Source organism: Maylandia zebra, linkage group LG6 (genome assembly GCF_041146795.1).
Source record: "Maylandia zebra isolate NMK-2024a linkage group LG6, Mzebra_GT3a, whole genome shotgun sequence".
Lineage (NCBI taxonomy): Eukaryota > Metazoa > Chordata > Actinopteri > Cichliformes > Cichlidae > Maylandia > Maylandia zebra.
Window position 1 is genome coordinate 19171158 of NC_135172.1, and position 23359 is coordinate 19194516.

General features: G+C 41.5%; 1 protein-coding gene across 2 annotated transcripts in view; it reads right to left on the reverse strand.

Annotated features, from left to right (window-relative positions):
* The window catches only part of arhgap10 (Rho GTPase activating protein 10), a 51569-nt gene that overhangs the window by 3273 nt on the left and 24937 nt on the right, over window positions 1-23359 (reverse strand). The window contains exons 15-22 of one of the 2 annotated variants that reach the window (XM_004549324.4): window positions 21925-22009; window positions 20431-20489; window positions 18955-19060; window positions 15548-15707; window positions 13096-13237; window positions 8149-8314; window positions 3107-3208; window positions 1594-1685 (exon numbers count right to left, since the gene is read on the reverse strand). In XM_004549324.4, coding sequence (XP_004549381.1) covers window positions 1594-1685; window positions 3107-3208; window positions 8149-8314; window positions 13096-13237; window positions 15548-15707; window positions 18955-19060; window positions 20431-20489; window positions 21925-22009 — 912 coding nt within the window. The remainder of the gene's footprint in view (window positions 1-1593; window positions 1686-3106; window positions 3209-8148; window positions 8315-13095; window positions 13238-15547; window positions 15708-18954; window positions 19061-20430; window positions 20490-21924; window positions 22010-23359) is intronic. The other variant, XM_004549325.4, reaches the window with a different exon arrangement.

The window sequence follows — 23359 nt, forward strand, 5'->3', positions numbered from 1 at the left end:
CACAATCGCAAGGAAGTGGAGGCAACACACATTTTCCACTCACAATCGTCGGTTGCCAGATGGTCATGGACTGATCTCTAGATCTGTGTGACTGGGGCCTTGTTTACTTGACCGTACATTGTGACACGTCCAAAATGTCAGATAAGTTAATGTCACGTGTTTAGCAGTCGCGTGACTGAAAAACTACAATAAAACTCATAGGATGAGAACAATTTCAATCGTACTCATGCTTTTAAAATAATGCTAAAATGTGTTCAAAATATGGAAACGTGGAACACAGAGAAAAGTTCTGCAAAAACTTTCTGCTGGAAAGATAAAACAAACTGGACATAACTCCAGTTCTTTTTAGTGTGAATGTAGCCCCCCCCCTTCACCACCACTGACTGCGTGGGTTGGCTAGAGGGGGGTCAAGACTTCAGGCTTTCATTGCCAAAGCCACCCCATGTCTCCGCCCCTGGGACCTGTCTTCCAGTGCAAGGACTGTTGTTAAAGGGCTGTTTGCATCCACTATGTTTTGAACTGTTATATATTGTATAGTATAATGGAACAACAACAAAAAACTTTAGGTCTCTAAGGTGGCTAAGAATCGAAGAATCGAAGAGAATAAATTATAAGCAAATAAGAAATGCAGATATGTTCTGCTAATTTTAAGGGTTAGGAAACATCAATATATGTCAACTTTGTCTTCACACATATACACAGACTTGGTAAAGAGTCAGACCTCTTGACCTTCTGCACATCTGCTATGCTCCAGCTGACTTAAGACCACAAATACATTTAGAAATAGAAGTGCAGCAAAATGTCAAGGGTTTTGAAGACACAGCAAGTAGATGTTTAGTTGATTAAAACCTCGGCACGTAACATTTATGTAACAATGTCAGTCGCCTCCTTTGAAGCCAGATTAAGTGCTGAAGGACACACAGATAGTAAACAAAGCTGTACAGAATGTGCCCAAACTTTCTTAACAGGATCACTGGAGATTTATGTTAAAATCCAAAAGAAACAACTTCAACAAAATAGTTATTTAAAACGTGAGAAAAATAAAACAGAGGATGGTTTAATCTGACTTTTAAAATATTATTATTTTCTTAATACTTATAAATCCACTTTCTAATAAATTAAGTGTTGTTACTGTAATCATGTTTTGAATGGCATGTACTCCTCACACCAACACTAAAATACAGTTGCACCCATTTCAAACAGTGCAAAAATGTAAAGCTACGTGATCACAACAACCAATAAATTCTTAGGTCATATCAAAAGCATCTCCACAAGCAGGTTTGCTTGTACATAATTCAGTATATACACTTTATACTATCTGTGTCTCATAAAGGAGGGTTCTCACAAAAATATAAAAAATAGGGACTCGAAAAATCCTCATTTCCTCTATGAGTGATTAAAGCTCAGTTGAGCTTCGACTCAGAGACACCACAGACCAAATCTGTGTCTCCTGCGCAGCCCTCCCTGTTCTCCCCCCTCCTTGTCTCATCTCTCTGTTCAATTGAAGATCAGATTGGCTGTTCGGTTTTCCTCCAAATCCAATATGCCAGGGCTGGTTCTGAGTGAGCGACTGGTGTAGGCGATAACACTTACCACCGTTGAATATGTCGCCGACGTGGAAGGAGAGCTCAGAGTCGTGCTCAGCCTCACATGGGTACACTGCCCTGGCTTTCCTGCTGGTGACACTGAAAAATGAAGGCAATCAGTGAGCTGGCGGAGCTTTGGGAAGGATTACCGCACAGTTCAATCTGGGCCCGGGGCCTGCTTGTTCATTCACTCACTAGCCTGAAACAGCAGAAATGGGCCAGGTTGGAAAATAAGAAAAAAAAGTACTGAGAGAGGAGCTGGGCCACTACACAGCCTTGTCTTGCCCTATCTCTAGTCTAGACAGTCCAAGGAGCGAGTCAAAACACAGCTACAAGCACATGTGCGTGTGTGTGTGCTCAGACACAATGGGATGCAGCACTGTTTGCAGCAGATTTTGTACAGCCAAAAAGGAAAGCACACATCAGGTCTGCGCAGCAGACAACCATCTATGGTGAGATAATTAAAAAGTAGCAGGGGGATTCTAAAGTAGGTTTGCACACAAACACAGGTAGAAAAGAAATCTCCCTCCGCAGCGCTTCGGCTTTTAAATTCCCCTTTGTGAGCTCAGAAGCTGCATTTTAAATCAGCCCGATGTAAAAGAGCGCCGTCAAAGAAACCATATTCATCGCACCGCAAAGGTTAGTAAAAAGACGTATTTATGCCATTCGGTTGGCAAAAACATAAAAACAGTCTCCACAGAAAGCTTGTTTTGCCCACCATTGCAAAGTGTTATCTCGAACGCCAGCAACATTACCATGTAGAAATTGTGCCTTCAACGCACGATGCCCTGATAAATATTTCATATTCTTTCTGCAGAGAGGCAACAATGTAGGATGAGAAAGGAGAAAGAAGATATACAAACTGAAAAAAGTTTGTGGTCACAGAGTTGTCAATACAACAATGCTCAGCCAAGTTCCTGAATTCAGAAGAATTTTGGAAGAATGCACTCATGTGGAACCGCATTTGGAAAAACGAAGACTTTTATTTCGATGAAAACAACATTGATGGATTGCCCATAGAATTACCACGCTGTTTGCATACTCCTCAGCAACATCTGAAGGCACCGAGAATGAACTGAGCATTTATTTGGAGGCAGGCAGGGCAATTGATCAGTGCAATGGGCTGACTGCGTGCACAGTCCCATCCACTTCTCTCAAGGTACCATTTGAGGCTTGACAAAGGAGAAGGTTGCTGCTATGGCCAATGCTTGTGTGGCATTCAATTCATCAAAGGTAACCAAATCACACAAAGAGTGAACAACATTAAAAAGAAAAAGAAGGAAAATATTGATGTGAAAAGCTGCGCTGATGCTAGACGATTGAGACACGCAAGATAAGAGCAGCGAGTTAGTAACGGAGGAAGTGATTTAAAACAGGAAAAGAGAGCGAAATAATTTTTCTGCATGACATTCAAACATGATGCGAGCGTGATAGTGAACAATTCAGACAAAACAGCACGGAAGAGAGGCCAACTGCAATTACGAAATTAGAGAAGAAACTAGCAAAGAGCCCTGTCTTACCTTTCCTCTTGCCTTTCTTTGTCAGAAGTAGCTTTGGTAGCAGCAGTTTGACGCTCTCCTGACGATCCAGGAGCAGAGCAGGAGGCTGCTGCTGTGGCAGATCTGCAAATAAAACAGAGCAGCTTAGTCACCACAGATTCCATAGTGTCGTCTGCTGACTGAAATTATGGTCAGCATTATGTAATCCATCGGTTTCCCGCTTTGGATTTTTGGATTTTTAGCCGCTGACGACTTGTTTTTTGAACACTATGAGAAAGGGGCGTCTCTGACTGGAATATTGCACAATTTATAGTTTATTTAATTCTTAATTCAACCATAAAGAACAAAACGAAACATTTAGACTTAGAATTAGCGTTTAGTGAGGTCATAAATCAAAAGAGAAGTAGGCTCATGTAACCACAGGCTTCTGTACAATCACTTGGTTTTGCAACTAGAAGAGTCACCCCCTGCTGGCCATCAAAAAGAATGCAGATTAAGGCTAAGGACATCTTATACATACAGTAATGTTGGCATACTACACTATAGCACGGAGTCACATTTCCATGAAAACAACACGATACCAGCATTAATGTTCTTGTTCACGCAGCATTATAATATAAATGCAATTGAAATATATGAACTCAAAGGTTTATTTACTCAAATGTGATTTTTTTGTGAGGAAAATGTGCTTGGTGTAAACTAAACATATACCGATCAATTTAATTTTATTTCACCAGATTCCATTAAATATAACATTTAGATATACAATATAGCAAAATCAGAAGGAAAACTTTAATTAGTTAACGTCACCATCTTGAGCTGATTTTTGTGGGTGTACCCCGTGAAGAGGTTCTCAAGCCATTATGCGTTTCTTTTCTTGGTAAAACCTGTACCTACAGTAGTGAGCGCAGGTTCTGCACAGTCACACGTTGACTGTAGTTTTATCTGTTGCAGTAGTAGCTGTGCTTTACACTCGTTGTCAGGGCCAACAAGTCTATGGCCGACCTGAAGGACTGAGGTAGGGGTCCTGATAAAGGGAGAGTGCAGCAGAGGAGAGCAGGAGTCTCAGCCAGGCATCCCTCTGTGCTCCATGCCTGCCCCAGGGCCAGTGCTAATACAGCACATAATGAGCAAATTGCTCCTAGCTGCCGCTCCCATAGAGACGTTAATAAAGGCAATTAGAGGGAGCAGCTGGGGAGGGGCTGGAGGTTGAGAGGATGTTGTGAATAGTGGTTACGTTGGCACTAGTAGACGTGGGGGGAGAGATAGCCTTAAGGGAGAACATGGCTGGGGATGTTATGTGGACATAGGTGGAGGTGAACACAGCGCTGTGCTCACGTTTTCGTCCCACGCCACCCCCTCGCCTCCCGTAGTTGCTTTCTTCCCTCATTTCTTCCGCTGCTTCTCTCAGTGCTCTTGTCCATCCCCAGCGGTGGCTGTTCTGTTTGGGCCTGGCCTGACTGTGGGTGATTTATAGCTCTGCAGCAGTGTGGGGCCACTGTGGTGCTCAGCTGCTCCACATCAGCATGGGGGACAGTGCGCTGCAGTGCAGCAAATCCACTCATTAACCTGGTCCCAGGCACAACCACTGTCCGCCTGGGTCGAAGCCAAAAGAGAGGAGAGCCGAGGAGCGCCAACACTTGACCCACCAGCAGGTGAACTCACTCACATACACGCCATATCCAAAATTAGATGATATTGAAAGGAGAAAATGTCAACATCCACATATTTCAGAAAAGTTAAATGATCTGTCTGACTGTTTCTCACAGCTGGGAAGAGGATTATGCAGCTCTGTGAAGATCTTTAAAATAAACAGATATCTAAATAATAATAACAGAATAAACAGTTAGGGAAATCAGGGAACGCCACATGGTTGCCCTAGAAACTTGTTAAATACATCAGAGGTAAATGGATTTATCCAAAAATTGCTTTCACAATTACAGCTAAGCCAAAGCGAGGGAAATCGTTTACCGTTTCTCTTCAGCAAAAATAGCATCGAGCATGAATTGCTCTTCGTTGTTTTTTACCCGTCACAGGCCTAGCTAAGCCTTTTCTGTAAAGATGATTAAATACAGTAAATAGGGACTTGAAAATGCAGTGCATGAAAGGCCTGGATGAAAATCCCCTTTCAGATGCCGGTAATATTTATCACAAGAGTTTTCTTTAAGAGTATTAAGTTGTGAGGATGTGTATGTATATTATATTGAGCAGAGGGCAAATTGTAAAAACTAAAGGGCATCATTATATCAAACTCAAACAATATTGCAAACACGGAATTTCAAAGTGAACAGCACCTGGAGGTCTTCTGGTTTATCGTTATAAACATTGGGGTTATCACACGTTATCACGCATTGCACAGCAGAGGGCTGCTGCTTCTCATTACTGCAGGAATTTCAGCCTGGAGGATCCAAGCCTTGTTGATCCTGGCGTGGAGCTAACATGGGGATGAGCGGGGCTATCGACCGTCTTTCTACCAAAGGACGAAAGGCAGCGGTGGGATTTAGTACTGTTTCTAGTAGAAAGTGGGATCAGACCTATAGCCGAGCTGCTCGCCCAGCAATCTCCAGTTTGGGTGGGCAGGAAATAAGCTCTGATCCACCATTTTATGATCCACAGCTGTCTGCCAGTGGGAGGCTTGGAGGGCTGGAGGTGGGGCAGCAGCACAGAGATAGAAGGAGGCCAAAAAAACAAAACAAAAAAAAGGCCAGAAAATGTAACTTCATTGGGCAGCACTTCGGGCAACTGAGCCGCTGGGAGAAGCTGTGAGTGAATTCAGGGAGAAGAGGAGAAATGAGGCAAGACATGGAAGTAGACAGAGAAGATAAATCGTGCAAATACCCACAAAGAGTTACTGTATGATACAGTGAGTCAGGATGCATTTTTTTTGTATGACCATGCAGATTTTTGCCATGCTGCAGGACAGAGACTAAAATATGTTGCTTTCCAGGTGCGCCTTTGAGCACGCCAGAGAGCAGATAACACATTTCTGAGAGTGGCTGGAAGTAATGCAGCAATTGCCATCCCTACTGCTCTTTTTGGCTACGACTCACGCCGAATCCCTGGGTTCCACGCCAGAGAGCTGCTGTGCTAACAGGTCTCTACCATCTCACATGCTAAGATTTATGAGCGAACAAAGCCAGGGCGACACCCTGTGACATATGGCGCAAGTCTTCATAAAGGGACAGGGGCTGCGGCTATAAGGGTAAACAAGATGAATATCTCCCCAATGTCAATACGATTTACACGGCCAACGCACGGCCACCTGTCTCCCAAACAAATAAGAGCCGAGATTTACGACCTCCTCCTGGTTGCTCCTTCCGTCCTCCAACATGATGCCACATATGTGGGAAAGCACAAAAAAATAAATAAATAAAATACCCACAGGGGGAAAAAATAGAGTTGGTTACATAAGGGCTATAGAGCCTTGTCCGTCTAATCCTGCAACTTAGAAAAAAAACTAAACATGCCTACACTCACAGGCGGGCAGGCACCCACAGAGGTCACAGAGAGAAGAATCACATTGTCCTCTGTCAAGGTGTGAGGAGGATTTGTTTTTATTTTACAACTCTTTTCAGCTGATGGAAAAGGAGAGAGGGACAGTGAATGAGGGAAAAAAAGACAAGTCTATTCCAAGGTGAATGTGTAGACATGACACAGCAGAGAGTCTAACATCTGCAGCATAACCCAATAATTCATCTCTCACATCAGCATTCAAGACAAGTCATAGGCTGAAAACAACAAAAAGGACCAAGGACTTAGCAGTGAGGACAGAAAGGAGAAGCCAGCGAGGGAGAGAGAGGGAGAGAGGCATGGCAATGCATTCCAGCTATTAATGCATTTCCCATCTAGTACAAAAGAGTAATAGCAAGAACAATGGGGCTGACACTCCAATAATTAATTCCACTTTACCTTGAATAATCTGTTATTTAATTAAACTCAAAAATGGCAACTGCGTAATGTGCATTACAGGTTAGCAAACGCGTGATTCACACGAGAACTGAGATGCTCGTTTTCCACGATTCACAATGTTCAAAAATAGGTAAGTGTGCATTATTAATAATGATTGTTTTATCTTGCCAAGTATGCTTTTTGCCCAGAGTTGTAAAGAGGGAGCTGAGATGCAGCTGCTAAGTGCAGAAAAGTGCAACTGCTTCCCATGATGAATGAAACCCAAAGTGTTTACATGAATTTCCTTTTTAATAATGTCCACAGGAAGAAGTTGCTGGACTTTTGGCTTAGAGTCGCTATTCTCAGGTTGTTGCTGAAATATGTGCGCCAATATTCAAAGTATTTCATTCTTCATTTTACTCCGCAAGTGTGCATCAAAGTTACTGTCGAGCCAGATGATGCAAAACTGAAAGGGTGTGAAAAGGCATTTCAATTTTCTGCCAGCTGAGGATGACCAACGGTGCCCTGAATCAAACGCTAACATGTTGCTAAAAGATGTGCTTTTCTAAGGACGTTTTCAAACTGGACGAGGGGAGCATCGAATCCCCGATGGTCTGATTAAACTACACCGGTTTGAACTGGAAGACAAAAAACCTAAAATCCAATTGATTTAATGGAAGATTTCTGCTCCAAAAACACTAACAAGAGACTAAAAAGAATATGAATATACATAAGAACAGGTTCTCACAGAATCACAGTAACCACGTCAATACAAAATGCAAGTGAATAAAAAGCCTACAATTAAAATAATGTCCTTCTCTCTTATTTGGAGTTTGCCTTTTCCTCTGAATCATCCCCTACACTTCTGAGAAGTTCAACGATTCATATGTTAAATGAATCAATACATTAAGTGAGAGGAAATTGGCCCAAAGACTGATTACCAGACTAACAGCTGTGCTTTGGAAGCAAAGACCAGTTAATTAGAAAACACTCTAATCAAACATTAGTTATTAAAAACAGAGTTTACCTTTGAGAATGGGATAACTTGATGTGAAGCACTACTAATTTGAAATCATTTTCATTTGTGGCCTGATAGCTGAAGATCTCACCTCACAAACATGCATTCTGAGCGCCCGCATGCGACATATCGATTTGAGACTTAGTGAAGAACTCACCCGGAGTTGCTGCCTGAGGAGAGGCTGGCATTAAGAGGGGCGTGGTCACTCTTCTCCATATTCACCTCTGAGGCCGAGGCTGATGATGACTGCGATGACACAGATTCATTGCTGCCCATTGAGGTCTCATCTGGAGCTGGGCTGGAACTGTCTCCCACTGTTGACACTGGGATAAACAATTAACATGTGTTTGTTTGAGTTAATTACATCTTTTTAAATAATTTTAGTCAATGGTAAAAGGTTCAGTCTGCTCAAGCTCGCCGACGATAAAACAGATGAATAATTTATCAACACATGAAAACAATCCTGCATCAACAAGGGACTTTGTAAATCAAACTGCTGTCAAAGCAGGCGAGACTTACAACCAAGTTTGTGTTGTTCGTTACACTTGTGAAGTCATAGACAGGAACCTAAGAGACAGCTGGGAGAGCCGAGCTCTTGTTTTTCACTTTTACTGTGACGTAAAGATTGTGCTTTTAGGAGATGAGGGAGGCACAAAAGGATAAATGTAAAAAAAAAAACAAAACAAAACCACAAAATACAACATTTATCTCTCCCCCGATAAATACATCAATTATGAAAATGTCTAAGAACTGGCTTTGTGTACAGTACAGTGATAAACTCTTGAGCCACCCTCATTTCTTTATATTTTGCTAATAAAATAGGAAATGTGTGCAGTGATTTATTGAAACATGTGCAAACATACATGGAAGTACAATATATAGGCCAAAAACAGAGTTTGTACATTTCTAATGAACTTGAAAGTCAATATTTGTTATGAACACAGCCTGATCTTTCTTAGGCAGCTGCTTCAGGAATAGTTCTCCAGGCTTCTTGAAGGACATTCAAAGCTCTTCTTTGGATGTTGGCTGCTGGCACTATTCTCTCAAGATGATCCCACACTGCGTCAATAATATTGAGGCCCGAGCTCTGGGGAGGCCAATCGATGACCAACAGTGTTACACTGTGAGTTCTTCTATCCAAGTATGCTTTTACTGCGCCGGCAGTCTGTTTGGGATCATTGTCATGGTGAAAAATGAAGCAGTTGTTGTTACAACTTGCTTCTTATACGCAGCACTAGATGTGAGCAGAATATTGTTGCTAGCCTACTGTTCAAGTCTTTTGTTTAGAGGTGGAAACCCACCAAAAGAAAGTTTGCTTAGAAGGTGGTGATGTCAGGATATAAATCTGGTTGTAAGAGACAGAAGATGGCCTGAGGGTCTGCACCAAAGATTAATTTATACTGTAAATTATGCAAAGCTTCTCTAGTGGAAAAAAGTTAAAGTTAAAAGTTAAAAAAAATCTATTGATTAAACTTGAGACCACTTTATAATGAGAATGAGTTCAATTTATTTTATGCATTATTATATAATTTTATCTACAGATTTTGACAGTACATTTTTTTGTAAAGTGCTCTAAGAAAAAGATCACATCTGATGAAATAAATATTAAAAAAAGCAAAACACACCCAACAGTAATAAACTGGCAGCTAAATCTTTAGCACCTTTTACATTTTAATTAAATCAGTAACAAACATGCAAGTGATCTGTAATCATCTTGAGAATAAGAGCCTTGTAAACCACAGTTGTTGGAAAGCTTCCTGACACAAATACTCTGATTAAAGCACCTCTCTACGCATAGCGTGCCGTCACATCTGCGAGGATATCAGACACCCAGCACGGCACGTAGAATCATAAGAAGAGTCACACGCATACATAAACACTGCTCTCTCTTACCCACTTCAGCATTCTTAAATTGCTTTTACTCTTATTATGTGGGACCCATATAAAAGACACAAAGGTTAAAAAAGGATTATGCCTTTCATCCCTGATATTAAAATACCCCACAGTAAAAGCTAGCACAAGGGAGACAAAGAGAGGCAATCTGGTAAGCAGATTTAGACTCCTTTGGTATTGTGTGTGTGTGTGTGTGTGTGGGGGGGGGGGGGGGGGGGGGGGGGGGGGATTTAACTGGCTGTGGATCAGAAACTGCTAGAGTTAGAGTGTTTGGGTCAGTGGGTCAGGTGACCAGCTCTCCTGATGTACCAGAGTGGGACTCTCTTATGCTGCAGTCTCCCAGTCAATCTTTAGAGAAAGTAAATTTTTAAGTAAACAAAAACACAGAAAAGACCCAGATGCAAATCCCTTCAAACAGTATTAGAGAAAGAAGGTGATTAAGTTTAGTGTGTCATCTGTAGACACTGTTATTCTGCATAGCACTCATAAGGGAACAGACAGAGTGAGTGATTTAGAGCTCAGCAGGGATCAGCGGTAAATACACTTAGTTGCCAGTTTATTTGTTACACCCACCTCAAACTAATGGATACTAATATTGTTGCCTGAATGCATCCGACAGTGATAATGTTTAGTTTTTGTTTAAACCGCCCATTAGAAAGATGCTGATTCGACTTCATGATAATTCTGGATATTTTGACTTTGTGTTTCTGTTCAACAACACTGTATTACATAAAGCCTAACCTCCTTGGTGCACCTCACAACCTGGCAACACTCTATTATGATAATTAATGCACAAAATATGTTAGAGTATGAGTGTACAAATTAGCACTAAAATAAATTAGCACTAAAGTTTTCCCTTTTCAGGTTCTTTAAGACAATACATGTTGGATTTTAAATTGCCCCTCAACAGAATCTCAACTGGCAGCTTCCTTGTGTAGACCTAGAACCAGCGTAGACCCCCCTCTTCCTTCAGAACTGTCTTAATTTTTTGCTGCATAGATTCAACAAAATGCTGAAAACATTCCTCAGGGGTTTTGGTCCATATTGACATGATAGCGTCACAAATTTGCAGAAAATTCTTTTGGCTGCAAATTGGCGGCTCTATTGAACTGAGATCTAGTGACTGTAGAGTAGAGCAGGGCAATATGACCAAAAATATTTATCACGATATACGTTTGAAAATTTGCAATAACGATATAACTGACAATATAATTAACACTAGACAAAATACTTTACAACTCCACACCTTTGTTAGTGCAAAAAAAACCCCCAAACATCAATATATTTTCACTTAAACAAGCAGCTGTTTTTTTATGTGCATTAAAGTTATCTAAAAATGTAACAGTGCAAATTCCTTGCTGACAGTTTAACCAAAAGGCATTTCCAGTGGAAATTGGCTGACATATCCTCAGCATAACCATGCATAATATCCACAAAACTTAAAAAGAGGTTATACACACACAATACGGTAATATTATGTTGAAGCACAGTACGTATCACTCTGCGAGGCTCCTGCCTACGATAGCCGTAATGCTCCAACAATCCATCAAGCGGTGCGGCTTTGTAGCTTAGCAAAGTCGTACTCAAACATTTGATAGATTTTTGAGCGCCGTGTACGACATAAAATCGTTTCGAGGTCAGTAAACACAACCGGAATTCATACATAAGGCACACGGGATTATAAGGGGCACTGTCTATTTTCAGAAAAATCAAAGGATTGATTTTAAGTGTGCCGTATTTTCCAAAAAAACACGGTAATAACGACGGCCGCTAGCATGCACTACCAAAAATAGTGCTTTGTTGTGTATCTGACGGACGAAAGCTAAACCAGTTCCACGCCACTGAAGTTGCCTCATTTTTACAAACCAGTTCTGGTTCACCCGTTTCATTCAACGATCCGCTTTCGACCTTCTCATTTTCCGTCATGTGCGTATGAAAACAAAGGCACTGCGCATGCGCGTTTTACCCATAATCTATCGCGATATTTCATTTTCTTATCATTGCCCAACATTATACCGGTATTACCGTGAACGGTATGATATGGCCCAGCCCTACTGTAGAGGCCATTTGGGTACAGTGAACTCATCGTCATGTAAAAGAAATCAGTTTGAGACGATTTGAGCTTTGTGGCGTGGTGCGTTATCGTCCTGGAAGCAGCCATCAGAAGATGGGCATGCTGTGGTCATAAAGGCATAGACACAGTCAGCAGCCATACTAAGCTAAACAGTGGCTTTTTGAATGATGGTCAGTTGGTACTAGTTGGCCCAAAATGTGTCAAGAAAATATTTTCTGCACCACTGCACTACTACCAGTTCGAACCACTGATACAAGCCAGGCCAGCTCTATGCTTTCATGTTGTTTGCACTAAATTCTGGCCCTGTTATCTGAATACTGCAACAGAAATCGAGACTCATCAGACCAGGCAAAGTCTATATAGTTTTCCATTTTAGTCCAGCAGCAGCCTTGGTTTCCTGTTCGTAGCTTAGGACCGACATCCAGCGTGGTCTTTTGCTGCTGCAGGCCATCTGCTTCATGACTTACTGAGTTGTGCATTCCGAGATGCTCTTCTGCGTACCTTGGTTGTAACCAGTAGTTACTGTTGCCTTCCTCTCAGCTTGAAACAGTATGGCTATTCTCCATTGACATCAACAATACATTTTTACCCTCACTGTATAGTTTCTTTCTTGTTTCATCTCTGTAATCTCTAGAGATGACTGTGTGGGGAAAATCCCAGTAGATCAGCAGTTTCTGAAATACTTTGCTATATTCTATAGACCAGCCTGTCTGGCACCGACAACCGTGCGACGATCAAAGTTATCGGTTTGAGCTTCAGCAGGTCATCTTCACCATATCTACATGCCTAAATGTATTGAGTTGCTGTGTGGTGTATCCGCATATCCGCACATGGAAATGGAAGTAAAATAATATTTTCCAACATAACAGATTTATGTTCAGTTCATTTGCACTTACTAAAAGTCTCAGGGCAGGTATTACTCACTTGTTGCCACTTAAGACCTCTTGGGCCCTACAAATGAATAAATGCTAAGTGAGATGCTTGCTGAATCACTATAGTGCTTTACAGCTAAAGTGAGGAGCATTTGAACTTCTAGAGCAAAAAAATAAATAAATTCCTAAACACATTCACAACACCTTTTATTTAACACACCGAGAAATGTGAAAATATACAGGTACAAACTTGTACATCTCTTACCATTCTGAATGTCAAGGGCTTGCGGATTGTAGACAGCCAAAGGCCGATTCTGTCGACTCATTTTCTTGGACTGCCTCGTGGGAGCACAGAGCACTGGGGCAGCAGGTGAGAGAGGGCATGACTCGGGAGCATCTGTAAAGATCTGAATACACATGTGAATAAGTCTGTAGCAAAACACAGCATACACAATGCAGATACTCCTAGACTGTTGAGCTGCAGCATGTCCTCAACTGACCCAATGTGTTTTGAAAAACTCACACTCTTTATGTAGTTGTGGATGGAAAAAGATATTTGCAGCAGCAGCAAGTTCTCCTAGGAAAAGTTGAGCTGCTCATTGATTGGACCCTAAAAACTGCATGTGAACAGATTCGTGTGTGTGTGTGTGCGCATGTGTGTGTGTGTGTGTGTGTGTGTGTGTGTGTGTGTGTGTGTGTGTGTGTGTGGCCAAAAAATTAAAAAATAACTAAATAAATAAATAATCACTTCTCCATCTAGAAATCCAGGGCTAAGTTAAGGTGACGTTTTTCCTCTGAAAAAAATTGACCCAAAGTCAATTAAACAAGGTTTGGACTTGAGGAGGACTGGCCAACTGGCAAAGCCTGTTTACACCGGGCCCGTGTTTACATATAAACTTCAGATGTGGAGTTAAAAGAGAATAGGGCTGCAGAGAAGAGGAAGTCTCAGCAGAGCCTCAGAAAGGATCACAGATGAGGAGAGGAGGGAGGTAGGGAAGGGAGAGGAGAGAGAGAGAAAGTGAGCGAGAGTGTGAACGGAGAGGCAGATAGAGGAGGGGGAGGGGGGGTGGGGGCATGAGAGAAAAAGTTTGTAGGAGAGAGGCAGATAGAAAAAGTGAGAAATCTGATATGGCTGAGAGTTTGTGCTGCCTCTCTCTTCCCCTCTCGCCTCTCTCTGCAGATGGAGGTGAATGTAAAGCAGAGTCTACTGTTGGTATCTGGGGGTATCAACAGTCTGGAGTGGGACTCAGCTGTGAGGGAAGTTAATGCCCGTCTGTCTGTCTGCTCAACTTTTCCCCTGCTCAAACATGCTGTACTTTCTAAAATGCTCTTGCTGCATTCTAACACTACATCTTTTATCACCCGGCCAGTGCTGGATACCTCTAGGTAGTCTAAGGACACTAGCGGTGCGCGCGGGGCTGGCTGGTGTTGTTTTTGCTGGTGTTGTTTTTTCTGTATTTTCTCACACCCCGTTTTAGATTTGTGAGTTTGGGTGGAGACATTATTCGCAACACGCCTCTTCTTCATTTTAATGAAGCTTGGAAGGAAAATAAACACGACGAGCTCCCGGTTTCATCTGATTCTATGCAGCGAGTGCAGCTCTGCTCCAAACAGATTAGAAAACTAATCTCAAACCTTTTTCTCTTCTGACACGGAGAATTATCCCCGTTTGAGGATTGACACCGATTAATGACATTCTGGGGGAGATTACATGATCCTGTGAACTACAGGTTATGAAACAACTCACAACCAAAATAAATGCATTCAGACAGGCCTTTCTGAATGTAATAAAATGTGTGCAACAATCTACGGAGTAATCAAAAGGCTGAAATTGAAGAGAAAACCATGTGTTTGATTCTGGTAGAAGCACTTAGGGCTCCCCCTATTGGAGAGCCACACAAAAATATGTAAATTAAACTAACATCGAGCTTCTCTGCGCCTCAATAACTGGGTGAAGGGTATTCTGTCCGAGCATGTTTCATTATCTGAGCTCTATGTCAACTCGGAAAAGCTTCCAATAGCCACAAATTACCCCATCATCTAGTATGATGCATGTTTTTGCCAGAACACTTACTCAAGAAAGCAAAAAAAGGTTTTCAATGCACACGTATAAACCACCCTCACCAAAAACAAGAATACCTGCAGAAGAAAAGAGCATCACATCTCCCCTAATTGAGACTCTTATTCGATCCAGATGAAACTCTTCTGTCAGACATAGTACAGTACGTGCACTTCTGTTCCAGCAGAGAAGTACCAAATAATAATTTAGGAAGCGAAACACAAAACCTCTAACAGTAATAAAGCGCCCCGTTCCAAAAAAGACTCGCAAACACATTTTTTGCTGCACTAGCACATTTATAATCTGTCAGTTTCGAGTAATTATGCACCACATAGGTAGGTAAACAACAAGGTGCTGTGAGCAGCTTACTGATGTCATGTCACCTCAGATTTCATTTCGTGCTGTCACTTGTTACCTGGCGCTGCCTACAGTGCTTAGGTTTTAGTGAATATAGTTGTGGACTGCGAATTGCAAAACAGTTGTATAGAAAATGTTGCACTCGCAGGATGAATCCAATGTGAAGAGTCAACGCAGTTAACGTGTGTACAATCAAAAAAAGTCAATAGAATACAATAGAAGGATATTCCCATAGACACTTATACAGTCTATAGAGTGCACTCCACTAGGCATATGATAGATTATAAAGTCTGTGTGTTACCTTTTCATGGTGTTCAATGAGGATTTCCACCACAATGTTTTGGAACTTAAGGTCCATGATGGCGGCGACAGTCTCCTCCTGTGGCCTCATTAATGTGGGTCCAAACACCACGCCCAGGTTGGCCACGGTCATCAGATTCTGCTTGCTGTGTGCCGCCACGCTGGGGAAAATAACCACTCACATTATAGCCGCTTAATTTCAACTAAACAACTTAACTTCACAAAGACAGGGTAGTCCAAGAATAAAAAAGGGCAGAGCTCCAGTAGCGTAACTGTAATGGGTCATTATTTCCCCCTCCCCCAAAAAAAGTTACATAAGCAGATGAGAAAGGGAATCCAAAAATAATGTTAAATAAAGGCTTAGTCGCTGGCTGAAAAACAGCCCTTGAACACAAGACAAGTTTTTTCTACCCTTCAAAACTGGAGGTGGTAAACCACCCAGATCTGGATGTACTCATCTTCCAGCTCATTAAATTAGTAGATGGTGGCCTATGCAACAGCTAGTTCAAAGACATTTTTAAACCCAATGTAAAATAATGAATTTGATGCCAGCAACAAATCCCAAAAAGTTAGGACAGGGCCAATGCTTATTGCTGCACTCCAGCATCTCTCCTGTGACTGGTAACTGAGGAGACCAACTGCTGTAGTTTTAAAAGCCAAACGTTTCTCGCTTGAGATAGGGTTTCAGCTGCGGGGCCTCCTTTGTTATTTGTATTTGTATTTGTAATTTTATTATGACGCCAATCGGCCCTTTCAGACATGCACTCCTTCCCATTAATCTGATGGTGTTTGAACTTGTCAGCTTCGTGTTTGTATGAGCGCCCTGGCCACAGTTGCGATTGCAATCTTACCAACTTGGCGTGTGTGACTTTTACTTATTTTCTCTACAACACAAGTCTAAACTGCATGCAGTCACATTAGCAGATAGAAACACACGATTAAGACTGCAAATCTTGTTCAGCTCACTGAAAGGTTTGAATGTTTGCTGTTGTCATCTAGAATCGCCATTCCTTATTCAGTAAAGGGGCAGCTGAAGCACACACAGGCCCGAAAACACAGGGACACTGCTTCTAGTGACAGTGACAGATGGAACTAAAGAGTGAAGTTACACTACTCTAGTGTCACTGTTGACAATGCTTGTGGGCACAAGGGCAACAAGTCTTGAAGCACATTATGCACAGTATGCATGCGTATGCTGTCTCTTTTTGTCATTCTTACATTTCTCAATTAACCCAGGGGGAATACTAATGCAAACATGACCCAGTATCCATGTACTGTACAATGTTTTCCATGTCAGGAAAGGACTCATGGATGACTCGTCAATGTAGGATTGTAGGTAGAACCAGTTTAGCATCCTTTCATTTTGGACTATGCCACAGAGTGTGGTTTAGCAAAATCTGTGCACATCTTTTTAATAATTATGGTGCCTTCACAGATGAAAATCACCCTTGCTATATGCATTAATGTAACCCCATGCCATTACAGATTCTGGTTGTGACTCCTAAAAGTAATTACTAATTTCAGATGCCCAAATTCTCTGCAATTTTAGTTTGAGAATTTTTAAAACTGCTGCCGAAATATTTGCTCCTGTAGTCTTTCAGAGCATAGCAGCGGTTAACACATTCACCTTACATCCAAAAGACCCCTGGTTTGAGATGGGCAAGAGACACGAAGCTAGTCTAAAAGAAGGGTGGCTTGTTCATGAACTCCTAGTGCTGGTAAATGTGAGGATAAGGGTATTTCATGTAAAATGTGTGCCAAATCAAATATGCAGATACATTTGCTGTGCTGATCCTTTGGGAGCAGAAATAAGGGAGCAGCTGAAAGTACCGCGGAGTCTTTTCCTCTGACTCAGTGGCATTCACAATCACATTACTGATCAGTTCTGTTTGTTTTTTAACTTTAAACAACATCCCTTTTATTGTTTTGTCACTTGTTGATGGCATTAGAGTCAAGCATATATTTTTTTAAAAATCACACTTTCAAGTTTTACTTTTACTTTAGTAATTGTGAAAGACATTAGCCAAACTGACACCTTGCAGCACTGTATGATGCTTTGTGTCATATGAAATGTATATAAAACGCTTAAAAAACACTACAATTAAGTTTAATTACTATGAACTTTCTATTAATATTTTTGTTCACATATAATTATTCTGGGGGATTTTTTTCAGATTTTCTTTTCAAAAGCACACAACATGGACATTGATTAAGCTTTCTCTTTGTGTTCTGAATGCGAGTATGTATTAATCTCTTCATCATATTGCCATCGCTGACATGTAAAGAGGCCAGGGGATGGATCCACCTTACCAAATGATATTTACATTGAGGAAAGACTGGAGTTTTATTTAATGTCACCTACATCCATTCCAAAACTGGGAGTTCAATAGGTACAACTATATTAAGTGGTCAAGAAAAAGAAAAGTTGAAAAAACCTTTATTTGAAGAAAAAGTTATACGGACAGGTGAAGAGATTTCATACTCCAAATATGATGATATGCAGTGCAGCTGCAGAGAGACAGTTTAAATAGCTTCAAAGGATGCCTTTGAAGACAAAAACATTGGTGACAACTCACATTTATAACATCTCTGAAACCATTTCAGATAGGAGTGTGAAATTCTGGCTTTGCTTCCTTCCCCTGCAGGACATGCACACACGCCAACTTCAGAAAAATATTCGAGTCTCTCCAGTCTGGAGAATTTCACGCTGGATAATCCAAATTCAATTTCAATAGCGCTGCCTTTTTACCACAGCCTGATTCTGCAGCGGGTTTCTATGAAATAAGATCCACCAGACTTTCACTGCCTCAGGGAAGAGGGATTATTTACTTATCTTCAATTTGCTCATATTTAGTTTATAAAAAGCTTGCTGAGGTAAAACCTTGTAATGTTAGCTAACATTATTTCTTAAAATCTTTCTTCCTATCTAATCTCGCAAATGGAATGATGCACAATAGTGGTCCGTCCAGGGGTGTATACAGTAATCTCAAGAGAGGGCTTAATTTGAGTGGTCTATTTCATTTCGTTTCGCCCGTGGGCTGCAAAACAGCATGATGAACAGGTACGGCAGGCTACTCAATCCTCCCTCGACAACTTTAAATATACAACAAAATGACCTTAGAAAAAGAAAAGAAAAAAGAATCGAGACGCTAGTGGCATCAATTTTCTTACCCAGCAGTCACTGAGTAGACAGAGAAGAGATGGAGTGACAGCAGGGAAGGGGGAGTGAAAAGAGTGGGAGTGAGGGAGAGAGAGAGAGAAAAAGCATGTGGAGTGAGAATAAGGAGACAGACAGGAAGAGCAGAAAGAGAGAACTGAGAGAGAGAGAGAGAGAGAGAGAGAGAGAGAGAGAGAGAGAGAGGGGGTGGAGATTGGCTGAACTATGACCAAGGAACTATGAACACTCACTTGGCCAGATGCTTCATAAGCAGCCCGAGGACTTGTCGATTCCTCTCCGGTAGTTTGTGGACCAGGCAGTGGACGGCTTGGATGCGAGACTCGGGACTACCGCCCTCTGTTCAAATGCAGAAACAGCCGTGTACTCATATTAAACTACAAGGAATTCTCTGTGCTCCTCGCATGGCAAGGAGCCAGCACAGCTCAGATGGTACACTGTACAGTAGGAAATTTAAATAGATGATGAAAAATTCTAGTCGCTGCTGATTTGAGTGAGGTTTCGAGGTAAAGAGCTCTATGTTACTTCAAAAAGGCCTAAAAGTATTTATCGGAAGTCTGGGAATGTTTTAAAATGAGCAAAAGTTGGTGGACCTTTAAGCGTGCAACAATTAGAGGCTATCCCTCTCAAGTGTATGGGATTAAGCATTAGAGGAAAATACATCCCAGTTCAAATAAATGAAGAAGAGGTGTGATGGTGATATACGGTCTGAAGCCTCCCAGAATTTGGCAGCAGGGACCACTATGCTGGCGGAGAAGATAGCTTTACGTTACTGTCGCTACCGTATAAAGGGTTGTGTTAAAACCCCCAAGATCATCTCTTAAACACTTCCTCACACATGGGCATCTGACCGCCCACACGCTAACACACACAGGCACACAAAATATCATTACTATGGGAACGACAAGGATTTAAACATGGCAAAAGCTTCTTATGGATGCTGTCATCCATCAAAAAAAATATTCATTGCTAATCCATTTTTCCCCCCTCGTTATGAGGGCATTGCGAGCGCCTGATAAAAATGTCAACCTGATCCAATTATAGCACTTGTTGTAATAAGATTCAAGTTTGGCTTGATTTAAAACATTTCATACAGAAATTATGTTATGTGGGCAGAAAAAAAACCCTATTTTTTCCCTTCTTTTTTTTTCCTCTTCAAGGTCACTGGATGATTTTGATCCAGGATCTTTAATGGCTTTTTTGGCCACAAATTTAGTCCCATGTTAAACAGGTAGCGATTATATGGAGATTGGAATAAGCTCATCTGCAATGAAAAGACAAATGCAACTAAGCCAAAGGGAGCTGAAAGCCTCTTTGGTAGGGTTAGAATCAAGAACAAATGCACTGAGTGCTGCGAGTAACACACTGATACCACGCAGGAAGACATAAAAAGGCGATAATTAGCAATCAAGACACGCACACACCACACAATAGCTTTCAGACATAAGAAAGGTGACCACTGTTGCCCAACTTCCCTTAAAAGCACAAAGTTTAAACAAAGTTAGTAAAATTTAATTTAAAAGTGTTTTTACTGTGTCTCACTTCACTGCTCCTTTTCAATAACCCCCCGAAGAAGAACTAAGTAATGAACTCAGCTGCTTCAATTGATAAAATGCCCATTTCGCACTGATACGGCACATACATACACTTCTGTTTGCGTATGGTCTGCGCTCAGATGAAGAGCTGGTACATGAGGCGGTAGAACTTACTTGCGGGGCTAATGAACTCTTTGTAAAGTTCATAGGTCATCAGCGGCTCAGGAAGGCTCCTTCGCAGAGATAGTGAGAGAAAGAGAGACGGGTTGGGGGGCGGTGGGAGGGAGAAGGAGAGTTAAAGTGAGCAAGAGGGACAGAAATAGCTGGCACACTGTTTTATAGGGTCTGCACACAGCAATGATTAATGTGGCCAGGCCAGGAGATGGAATTAGACGGTGCACGCGTTGAGATAACCAAGTTCATCTGAAGGTACTTTCACACTGCAGCTGGATAGTGGCCAAAGCTACTTAGCCTCAGAGGAAACTGAGGAGATTGAGGCCGTTTTACTTCAGCAGGTCATGGAAGTAAAAGACAAATTAGAAAAACACTGTGTTGATTTAATATAGCACGTCAATAATGATAAGGGTACGGTAACTAAAATGCTGAGGTAAAACTTCTCAACTAAGTAATGTCCCAGAGTCCACAGTCCTCTCCATCAGTCTGCTTTTTGGAAGTGGTCAGTCCACACAAGTTTAACCCCCCTGACTAGGTTCATCATTTACATCCTAATTACATAGCAGTGACTGTTTGAAGACCTCCATAGTGACAAAATAAAACAAGTAATCGAAACCCTCCACCCCAAAAAACGGTATTAGTTTCTTTTTAGTATTTTTAATATGCATAAAAGAAAGCAGGCAAATTCCCAACTTTAAATGCAAATTTTCCTCCAATCAAGCAACAAGCAAAGCCAACTCAATTTGTTGCAACAGCATGTCGACAAAATCAGATTGGCATTTAAAATTATACCGCTTCATCTTCTTGCAGCCAAACTACATTTTTAATCTCTGAACTTCACCCACACTCGCTGCCAACCTGGAAGGAGTTATTGACTGTGGAACATGCATATCATGAGCATTATGAGTTCGCAAGGAGTTAATTATACAAAGGCACTCTGCATAATTAAATCTGTAGCCATTTTATAAAATAAAGCATCGACGCTGGATGCAGTGTTTCGCATTCAAGCAAGCGGAAAGGACCGCATTCATCAAAGGAGTTGTCGTGGGGTCAGAAATAGACTTGCTTGGATGCACAACAGCACAGTTTGACGGTTTATAAGATGAAAAAATATAATTACCTACTAAGCGTCTTTCCCCCCAAATAAGAGTTCCTGCACTCTTAACAGTGCAGCTATTAACATCTAATGAAGACAAAAAGCTACTGTACTCTTGAGCTGCTGAGAAGGGATGGCGGTAAGCTCTATTTGTCCTATTTCAAATTAATTAGACGAATTAATTAAAAGTTTGTTAATAGGTACAATTCAACCAGAGGGTTTAGGTGTAACGTCTAGAGCTGAAGTGACTGCAAAAGCGATCAGAAGAATCAATTACCTTATTTAAACACTTGCTGTGCTGCAATGTTTTAGTATCAATGCTTGCCACTGCTTGGTGAAACAAATAACTCACAGGTGTGTGCGTGTCTTTCACATTAAAACATCACACTAATCCTTACCTCAGATAAAGCTTCAGTGCACTTGTTATTGTCTTAACATCCCAGTCTTCGCTGGCTGACAAATCCACTTCGTCGCTCTTCTCATCTATAAGAATCACAAACTTAGCATCACTGCAATTACTCACTGACTGAGGTATTCGCACCGAGGCGCCAATTAACTACCCTGTTCATATTATGCACAACAAATATGTGATTTAAATATGTAACTTGTAATTAGCCATATGAGGATAAAAAGCATTCCTGCTAGCCTTCGGGGGTCGCGTTTCGCCCCAGAGGATATGGAAGGAAGTTGCAGCATCTGTAGAGGGCTGCTGGCTTTATACTCATTACAAGTTTAATTAATCCCTTACTACTTCACTGACTCCACGGGGACTCCAAGGGTGTGTTGTGCTGAAAATTTGCGGGGGTGGGGTAGGGGGGGCTTTAGTCACACCGTAAGTAGCCTCTGATGAACTACAGAGGAAGTGCAATGTGTCAGTGAAGTGTTTGGAGTCTGACACATGTACAGCTTAGGGTCTTAGCCACCACACAGACTTTAGCTTCACGGGTGTTAGGTGGTCTGTTAATAGGAAATCTATTTATTTTTTATTTGATCTATCCACTGCAGGCAAGAGGACCGCGTGTCTCTCCGTCTGCATAATCCACAAAATTGCCTGTCCAGTGTCAACTTCTGAAAGCAAACGTTTTTAGGAAGCATGTGTAGCCAGGTGTGTCTCCACATGTGAGACTGATGGAGTTTGCAGAGGTGCTGTAGTCTTGCAAAAACAGGCCTGATTTGGCCAGGTCGGTGTATGCACAAACACAGCTGGAGCAGTTGGAGGAGCACTGATTGCAAAACTGTTAACGACACAGCATCCACCGAGGTTCAGTTCTATATTATTTTCTTTTGTGTTAGCAACAATAAAGACTAGGCAACCAACACCGTGCTGTGTGGGGACTTAATAAGCACAGCGGCAGAGTGACATAACACCAGCAGAAAAACTTTTCATCATACACAAAATATTAAGAAGGGAAAAGTTTGTTAAATAAAAATAGGGAATTTACTCCCCTTCACAGACTTTCAAATTTGAGGATAAGCTGATTGAAAGCCTGGACCAGTATGAAAGTAAGCCTATTCATGAGATAAGTAAATACCACATCCTGACCCAAACCCGAACAAACAAGTGATGTGCAGAAATTGGAAATGAAGCGATGGTTGTGTGACGTATGTGCTGTAAGGATGTTCAGTGGCACTAAAATGTAAAGACTAAGATGTGCAACTGATGCCAACTGGAAAAAGAAGAAGGGAGGAAGCAAATGCTGTTCAGGATTAAGATGAAGCAACAACCACATGCAGCACCTGTCAGTGTTTGCTTCCTGCGTGACTGATTTGTTCTTTTATTCTCAAACAACCAGCTCACAGGTAATTCTTCCAAAGTGCCTGACCCACGGTTAA